The sequence below is a fragment of the Nicotiana tabacum genome, unplaced genomic scaffold, assembly GCF_000715075.1.
Source record: "Nicotiana tabacum cultivar K326 unplaced genomic scaffold, ASM71507v2 Un00357, whole genome shotgun sequence".
In the NCBI taxonomy this organism is placed as follows: domain Eukaryota; kingdom Viridiplantae; phylum Streptophyta; class Magnoliopsida; order Solanales; family Solanaceae; genus Nicotiana; species Nicotiana tabacum.
The window spans coordinates 9,387-19,702 of record NW_027438594.1 but is presented as its reverse complement, the minus strand read 5'-3'; the positions used below and the strand labels follow the sequence as shown (position 1 = coordinate 19,702).

The 10,316-nt window shown below is 37.0% G+C and overlaps 1 protein-coding gene across 1 annotated transcript; it reads right to left on the bottom strand.

Annotated features, from left to right (window-relative positions):
* Positions 1-8,611: 8,611 nt before the first annotated feature.
* On the bottom strand, positions 8,612-9,139 carry LOC142179108 (uncharacterized). Its single transcript, XM_075248932.1, has one exon. The coding sequence runs from the start codon at positions 9,137-9,139 to the stop codon at positions 8,612-8,614; it is 528 nt and encodes a 175-aa protein (XP_075105033.1).
* Between the last annotated feature and the right edge of the window lie 1,177 nt (positions 9,140-10,316).

Sequence of the window (10,316 nt, the reverse complement as noted above, 5' to 3'; positions counted from 1 at the left end):
CTTTATATTAAATCGAGGTCACGCCTGTAACGACACCATCTAATGTATCAACCTCCGCCATACCATAAAATAATTGTATCAACGGCTAGGCCTCCACCTCTAGGATGCCTTCTACCTGCCTGTCCTCCACTCCTAACTGATCGTGTGGGTGGTGTAGTAACTACAATGGGGCACGTAGCCTGAGTGCTTTGATGAAATATGCCTCTCCCAAGTCTGGGACAATTTTCTCATGATGTGCCTAGTATCACCGCATTCATAACAACCCATTTGCGAGTTTGGCTGCTCATACTGAGTCTATGCTAGATAACTGGAATAACCATTGTAGGACACTTATGTCAGTGGTGCATTAAAAGAACTTACTGGAGCACCTCGATTAATTCGATGTGCGAACTGGGCTAGCCGACTGCCCGAGCCCCCGCCATAATGATTTATACTTGTAGAGTAGAATCCACTGAATCCCCTAGAACCTCGAGACGTCTTGGTATCCTTAGTTTCCTTTTTTCTCACCCCGAACACGTTCTAATATCTTGGCAATTTCTACCACTAGTGGAAATGAAATATCAGCCCGTAGCTCCCGATTCATACAAAATTTTACGATCATAATTGAGTCCTTTAATGATTATGTGGACTCGCTCTCTGGCTGTAGGAAGAAAAGTAGGAATATGACGGGATAACTTATTGAACCTGATGGCATATTATGACACCGTTATGGTGACCTGACGCAATCGTTTAAACCCTATGCGCCATGCATTACGGAGAGTCCGGGAAACAAACTCTGTCAAAAGTATTCCTGAGAACCGAGCCAAGTGGGCGGTGTTGTATTGGCTGGTCTGCCCTCTTCATAGGCTTGCCGCAGACACCTGTGGAGAATTATCTCTCCCAAGGCCAATTTCTTCTTTTGTTATGCTGACTCAACAGTGTTGAGCTGACCCATTTCTTAACATACCCTTCGATTCTTCTTTGGGCTAAACTTTACCCTTATTTATATACAATGATCACAAAAGTAGAGTTCCATACAGACAATTCTTAGTCCAGAATCTTGTCAACCACTATACTTCCTCCGAAGCACCCCAAAATCCGCAACCGTGACGTCCATGCTGAGTAGGCATTTTGTAAATTTCATATTGTTTCTCTAACTCCTTTAGTACTGAAGTATAAGATTATTTCGGAGGCGTACATACTGAAAGTCCCAACCTCATTCTCTACAAGATCTCGGGCCTTAAACACATTTAAATTTTGGGAGAACCTTTTAGTACCACATATATACATTTCAGGCAAAAACTGATATAACACATGACTCGCAATCCATTCATTGATAGTGGACTCCTCCACTCGGCGCGAAGTCATATTTCACCTCCTCCGATGGTTCACAATATTAACCTTCACAACTCGCATAAATCAACCAGATGCCAAGGTACGTTGCACCCCCTAAAATATTCACTGGGTGATCTCCTTATACGTCCGCATCTTCAGTCGAAATCACACGTTGAGGCAATATTTAAGCATCTATGGCTCCCTCGTAGTTCATCTGCGGCATCACAAACCGTCGACGCATAACTGATACCGAGAGCGCAATGTCATATATAAGTAGATACAAAGGAATGTGAGATATAGGTTTCAAGCAAGATCAATGTTGCACGATAAGGAATGAAAGAGGTGATATTGTTCCTAAACTTCATAGCCTCTGAGAGATAAGTACAGACGTCTCCGTACCGATCCTTTAGACTCTACTAAGCTTGCTCGTGACTCGTAAGACCTATGTAACCTAGTGCTATTATACCAACTGTCAAGACCCGAAATTTCCACCTTCGGAGCGTGATGGCGCCTAACATTTCACTTGCTAGGCGAGCCAACGTTACAATAACATTATCCATTTTAAAACAATTTTAAATTTATTAACAACAAGGAAGCAAATGCGGAAGGAATTTTGAAATAATCCATAATAACAACGGTGTCTAAATACCATCCCAGAATTGGTCTCACAAGTGCATGAGCTTCTAGAATAAATACAAATAAAGGTCTGAATAAAAATAAAGCTATCTGAAAATAAACACATGGCTAAAGTAAAATAGACGGGGACTTCAGAACTGCGGACGCCATGCAGTTATACCTCAAGTCTCCTCTGGTAGCTGAAATCCAAGCAAGTGTACGGTACGCTGCTGGGACCAACTCCAAAATCTGCACAAGAAGTACCGAGTGTAGTATCAGTACAACCGACCCCATGTACTGGTAAGTGCCGAGCCTAACATCGACGAAGGAGTGACGAGGCTAAGGCGGGTCACTTACATTAACCTGTACGGAATATTAGTTACAACAACAATAATAAAAATAATTCTGGTAACTCAATTATAATAATTGAAGCCAACTCAGCAGTCATAAAAAATTATCATTTCCATCAATTCTGTTGCAGCGTGCAACCCTCTCTTACCATTTATTTACATTCAATTCTATTGCAGCGTGCAACCCGCTCTCACAACCTATTCACATTCAGTTCTGTTGCGGCGTGCAACTCGCTCCTCCAATATATTAATTTTAATCAAGTCTGTTATATATTTATTTCAATCAAGTATATATAGACTTTTTAATAAGTCTATTGCGGCGTGCAACCCGATTCCTCCAGTATTAACTTTTCATAAGTCTGTTGCGGCGTGCAACCTAATCCTCCAATATTAACTTTTAACAAGTTTGTTGCGGCGTGCAACTCGATCCTCCAATATTGACTTTTAATAAGTCTGTTGCGGCGTGCAACCCGATCCTCCAATATAGACTTTTAATAAGTCTGTTGCGGCGTGCAACCCGATCCTCCAATATATTCATTATAATTAGTCATGTTGCGGTGTGCAACCCGCTCCTCTAACATTTTCATTTACCAATTCTTATAGAAGAAATTTTTCCAATAAATGTAGCAATTAATATAAAATTACAAGACAACAAGCATACAATAATTATGGTTTAATTATGAAGCAAACAATGACAAATAACAAATTATTATGAAAATCGGGGAGCAAATAGGCAGTTTAATATTTATTATGCTAAATATCAAATAACAATTAAGGCACATAATTCAAATAGCATGTAACAATTAATGCAGGAATTCAAGAATTTATATTTCAAAGAATAAGAGAGAAATAATTATTATAATAATTAATTTATGATTAAAAATAATTTATGATTTTTCAAGTAAGCAGGCAAATAATTAATTTGACGACGTATAGACACTCGTCACTTCGCCTATACGTCGTTTACATGCAATTCACATAACAAACAATTTAAGGATTCTATTCCCTCAAGTCAAGGTTAACACCGACACTTACCTCGCTTTGCGAATTCCAATCAATTATTCAACCACAACTTTTCCTTTTAAATTTGCCTCCAAAATCTTCAAAACTATTCATAAACAATTCGATATTTTCAATACGAATCATAGGAATTAATTTCATATGAATTTATAAATTTTCCGTATAAAAATCCGAAATTCATTAAAATATTCGGCAGTGGGACCCACATCTCAAATCCTGGAAAAACTCGCGAAATCTGAACACCCGTTCCGATACGAGTTCAACCATACCAAATTTGTCCAATTCCGATATCAAATGGATCTTCAAATCTTAAATTTTTGTTTTTGGAAAATTTTATAAAAATCTGATTTTTCTTCCATAAATTCACGGACTCATGATATAAATGAGCATGAAATCATGAAACAAATCGACATAGGATAAGGAACACTTACCCCAATGTTTTCCCGTAAAAATCGCCCAAAAATTGCCTTACCCGAGCTCAAAAATGGGAAAGAATTGAAAATGGATCGAAACCCCATTTCCAGAACTTATGTTCTGAATCTCGGATTTTTACCCTTCGCGAACGCGGTCCGTGCCTCGTGTTCGCGAAGCACATTTTTGTGCTGCCAAAACTTTGTTCTTCGCGAACGCGAAGGCAATGTCGCGAATGTGAAGCCTTGCCAAATTTGGGCTTCGCGAACTCGATACACCCTACGCGAACGCGAAGCTTTAACGCTTGGTGCCCGGCCAGGCCTCGCCTTCTACGCGAACACAAACGCTTCCACGCGTTCGCGATGAACACTGCCCTCTTCCCTTCGTGAACGCGTCCCCCTCTTCGCGAATGCGAATAGTGAATTTCACCTGCCTCCAGTTTCTTCTTCGCGAACGCAAGCCACCTCTCGCGAACGCGAAGAAGGATACCAGAAGCAGATTTTTGCAGTTTTTTCCAAGTCCAAAAATGGTCCGTTAATAACCCAAAATCAACCCGAGCCCTCGGGCCTCCAAACCAAACATGCAACCAAGTCCTAAAATATCATACGAACTTGATCGCATGACCGAATCGCCAAAATAACACATAGAACTACGAATCGGACACCAAATCAAAGGAAGTTTTCAAGAAAATTTTAAAACTTATATTTTTACAACCGGACGTCCGAATCACGTCAAATCAACTCCGATTCTCACCAAATTCAGCAGACACATCATAATATAATGGACCTATACCGGGCTTCAGAACAAAAATACGAATCCGAGGTCAATAAATCCAACTTCAGTAATTTCTTAAAAATCATTAAGCTTTCAAGCGTTTAATTTTTTATCAAAATTCTATAACTCGGGCTAGGGACCTCGGAATTCGATTCCGGGCATACGCCCAAGTCCCAAATCACGATACGGACCTATTCAGAATTTTTAAAATACTGATTCGGGTCCGTTTTCTTAAAATATTGAGCAAAGTCAACTTAGTTGAGTTTTAAAGCTCTATTTCCCATTTTAATCCATTTTTCACATAACACCTTTTTTGGAAAATTGTACGGACTGCGCACGCAAGTCGAGAAATGATAAATGATGCTTTTCGAGGTCTTAGAATACATAATTACTTATTAAATTTAAAGATAATATTTTGGGTCATCACAGTACTTAATGGATGTGCTCCATCCATGTAAAACCGTTTTAATACCTTTTCTGTGTAGGCAGATTGATGAACAAAAATTACGTTTGCCAAATGTTCAATTTGCAAACCCAGATATAATTTTGTCTTTCCAAGATCTTTCATCTCGAATTCCTTCTTTAAATAATCAATTGCCTTTTGGAATTCTATAGGAGTTCCAATAAGGTTTATGTCATCAACATATACGACAAGTACAACAAATTTCGATATATTTTCTTTATAAAAATACATGGACAAATGGCATCATTTGTATAACCTTTCTTTAATAAATACTCACTAAGGCGGTTATACCACATTCTTCCTAATTGCTTTAGGCCATACAAAGATCTTTGCAATTTGATTAAAAATATTTCCAGAGACTTTGAATTATGTGCGCCGGGAATTTTAAATCCCTCGAAAATTTTTATGTATATCTCATTATCAAGTGAGCCATAAAGGTAGGTTATAACCACATCCATTAAATTCATGTCAAGATTTTCATGGACAACAAAACTAATGAGATAACGAAATGTTATTGCATGCACAACAAATATGTCGCTTCATAATCGACACCAGGCCTTTGTGAAAATCCTTGTGCAACAAGGCGTGCCTTATATCTTTGTACCTCATTTTTCTCATTCCTCTTGCCTACAAAGACCCATTTATAGCCAAAAGGCTTAACACCATTAGGTGTTTGGACTACAAGCCCAAAACGTTCACGTTTCACAAGTGAATCCAACTCGGATTGGATTGCTTCTTGCCATTTTGGCCAATCACATCTTTGTCGACATTCTCCAGTAGATTGAGGTTCAAGATCCTCACTATCTTGCATAATGCTAGATGCAACATTGTATGCAAAGACATAATCCGCCACCATATCCAATCGATTCAAATTTGTCTCAATATCGATTGGATTTATTGGGAGTTCCTTCTTTTCTTGAGTCTCAGGTTCAATGATTTCCTCATGAATCTCAGGATTGGTTAAATCATAGATTTCTTCATGAGACTCTTTCATAGTGTCATCTTGATCATTTGTTTTCCTTTTTTTAGGATTTCGATCCTTAGAACCCAATGGTCTGCCACGCTTTAGGCGTGCTTTGATTCATTAGCTATGACACTAGAAGATTGTCCAATAGGGACATCAATACGGATTGGAACATTCTCTGCAGGGATATGTGATTTTGTTATCCCTTTCAGATCCATAAATGCGTCTGGCATTTGATTTGCTATTTTCTACAAATGAATTATATTTTGTACCTCTTTTTGACAAATAGAGGCACGTGGATCAAGATGAGATAATGATGGATTTTTTCACAAAATTTCTCGTTTGGTTTAACCATTTTCTCCCCCAATTTTGGAAAAATGTCTCATCGAATCAACAATCTGCAAATCGAGCAGTGAACAAATCTCCCGTTAATGTTTCGAGGTAGCGAATAATGGAGGGTGATTCAACCGCAATATATATTCCTAACCTTCTTTGGGGACCTATTTTGGTGCGATATGGCAGTGCTACAGGCACATATACTGCGCATCCAAAAATTCTTAAATGGGATATATTAGGTTCATGACCCAAATTTAATTGCAACGGGGAACATTTATGATAATTTATCGGTCTAAGACGAACTAGCATTGCTGCATGCAAAATGGCGCGACCCAAACAGAAGTGGGCAACCTCGTTTTCATGAGTAACTGTCATGCTATCAATTGCAGACGTTTAATTAAAGACTCTGCAAGGCAATTTTGAGTGTGAACATAAGCTACAAGATGTTTCACTTTTATCCCAATTGATAAGCAATAATAATTAAATACTTGAGATGAAAACTCAGCAGCATTATCAAGTCGAATAGAATTAATTGGATTATCGGAAAATTGTGCCCGTAATCGGATTATTTGTGCCATTAACTTTGCAAATGCGAGGTTGCGAGATGATAATAGGCACACATGAGACCATCTAGAAGATGCATCTATTAAGACCATAAAATATTTAAACGACCCACTAAGTGGGTGAATAGGTCCACAAATGTCCCCTTGTATACGTTTCAAAAACGCAGGGGACTCAATAACCTTTGTTGGTGATTGTCTAATAAATAACTTTCCTTGATAATAAGAAGTGCAAGAAAATTCATTATTTAAAAGAATCTTTAAATTCTTTAATGGATGCCCATTTGAGTTTTCTATAATTTGTCTCATCATAATTGATCCAGGATGTCCCAATCGATCATGCCAGAGTACAAAAGTATTGGAATCAGTAACCTTTTGGTTACGATAGAATGTGCCTCAATTGCACTAATTCTTGTCCAATACAGGCCACAAGATAAAGATGGGAACTTCTCAATACCCCTTTTCTAGCCAGAGACATTTTTTGTAATGATGAGATATTTAAGATTATTCTCATCTATTGTCTCAATATGATATCTATTTCGGCAGATATCTTTAAAACTCAACAATTTCCTCTTGGACTTGGAGGAGAACATTGCATTATCTATGATTAGTATTGTTCCCCTAGGCAGAGTTATAGTAGATCTTCCAGAGCCTTCAATTATATTACTACTGCTAGAAATTGTAATAACATCTGCCTTACACATACTTAAGTGAGAAAAATATTTTTTTTCTTTGAATATTATATGTGTCGTACATGAATCAACTAAACAAATATTTTTACAATTAAATTTTGATCCAAGTTTGCTTTGAGAGATATTCATATTTTCTTCCCATGGTTTGACATACAAAAGAAAATATACGAATAAATATTAGTAGTTTCAAAGAAAAAGGGGAAAGAAATAAAGTTACATCAAATATTTTAATGTAATTTCGAGCAAACTCTGATTATGATACAAACAATTATGTAGCTAAAATAATGTAATTAAAAGTATACTACGCATATGACTAATACAACAATAACAAATTTATTTATAAATGTATAAGTTATTTACAATTTATTCTACTAGCTTATGAGCCATAAAGGTATTGGTTCTTCATATAACTCTGAATGAATTATGCACAATATTTTGCAGGTAGCCTAACATGATGCTAAACTTTTATTTATAAGAAACCTAAGAATACTTTAGCGCAAAACAGAGGACGGAACAAGACTTAAATAATACTTTTAATGCAAATAATAGTGCTGGAATATTCCACGCGGAATGTCACTGGTACTTGCATAGCGGGGGAAAAAATTTGCAGCTTGTAAGGCATCTATTCTCGAACACTGGAGCAAAATATGCTTATACAAATATTACCAACTAAATATTAACCAAAAGTTCATGAAAATCTAGCCTAGAAGTTGTTGTCGATAAAAGTTGATATATAGGAGGAGTATTAAATGATTGTATATATGCAATTGTATAAATACAATCAGCAGTCTAAGGTATCGACTTTAAATATGCTTCAATGACTTTAATGATTGTATATAGTTGGGCAGAAACTTTTAACCAAAAACAATTGTCGGAACAAGTACTAGAAATTCAAGATTTAGAGGAGGGACTCATCATCCAAACTTTAATTGCATGGCAGTAAAAAACAAAAAGGGACAAGATTTAAATACTAGAACTATATTTAATCAAAACGAACTAACACTATTTCATAAAGCAAATAATATTAATGACTACTACTCACGTAAAGAACTATGAATACATGATGTTTATTCACTAGCTACTACGAATAGGCAAACAAAAAATCAAACTACTCAATCATTTTTAACCACGGATCCATCACCGATCAAGTGGTCTATTTTTCCATCAGAGTGCTTAAAGAAATCTGCCACATCCAAGTGGGTGATGTCAAATTTATTGTCATAGATAAAATTAGCTTCATGGCCTTTATTCTTTAGAGATACTTGATAAAGCTCAATCAAATATCTTGGTGTATGACAAATATTTGCCCAATGCCCTTTTACACCGAAACGATAGCATTCAGCTTCTGAACCCTTTGGTTTTGGCTTCTCATCTTTCCCTTTCCATTTTTGGTGGTTATTTTTCTTTGGGGGATGATTAATGCCAGAAAAATTTCTTCCATGGCTACGGCCACAACCTTTTCCACGCTTAGCATAATGGGAATACACCTCATCCACTTCAGGCAATGGTGTAGACTCAGTGAGTTGATTTTTGTAATTTCTCATGAGCAAGTCGTTGTTTCGTTCAGCTACAATGAGAAGAGAAATCAACTCAGAATACTTCTTGAAACCTTTCTCTCTGTACTGCTGTTGCAGGACCATATTGGAGGCATGAAACATTGTGAACGTTTTTTCAAGCATATCATAGTCAGTGATACTATCTCCACAGAGTTTCAATTTGGAAGTAATTCTGAACATCACAAAATTATTTTCAGAATCAGACTTAAAGTATTGGAGCCTTATATGAGCCCAATCATTTCGTGCTTGTGGAAGAGTGACCAACTTTAAGTTGTCATATCTTTCCTTTAAGCCATTTCACAAAATAAGTGGATCTTTGACTGTGAGATATTCTATTTTCAACCTTCATCAAGGTGATGGCGCAAGAAAATCAAGGCCTTAGCATAGTCTTGGGTAGATGCTTTATTTTTATCTTTAATCGCGTCTCCAAGACCTATTGCATCTAAATGAATTTCAGCATCCAACACCCATGACATATAGTTCTTGCCCGAAATTTCAAGGGCAATGAACTTTCTTTTCATAATATCATTCATAATTAAAAGAGGAGAAAAATTATACCTTAGTCTTCTCAAAGAGCTTCTTGAGACGGTAGAGTCTACTGTTGATAACGTGAAATAAAACAATACGGAAAAGATTAATATTGCAAGGAAAAGAGAGAGGTAATTCTTATTGAATTTCAGATGATTTACAATGGTGTAAAGCCCCTCTATTTATAGGGGGAAAATGACTTAGCCACAAAGTAACAAACTCTCTAACAGATTGTCACGACCCAAAATCCCACCACAAGCGTCGTGATGGCACTTAGTCTCTAAGACTAAGTAAGCTGATTATAATTACAATTCAAGCCAAATATTTTTTTAAATAGATAATCAAAACCAACCGCGGAAATAATTACAAATAACCTCCCAAGACTGGTAATACTGAGTCACGAACTCTAACTGAATACATGAAATGATCTCAAGGATCAAATATGTCACTCTCCAATCTCGGGGAGCGCGACCGGCGCTCAACTGAGTGAACCCGGTCGAGCAAGCCTATTAAACCTTTCCTACCTGACTCATTCATAACCCAAAAAGGGACCGCATCACCATTTGTAAAATCGGGGAGAGATCAGTTATATAAATATATAAACGTTGCTAGTTCATTTTCCTTATATACATTATGCCATAGTTGAATTTTCAAAATACAACTCGATCCAATGACCACCCCAACATACATACATGACCCACAAAGACGTCTACGGAGCCTCTAAAGATACAAA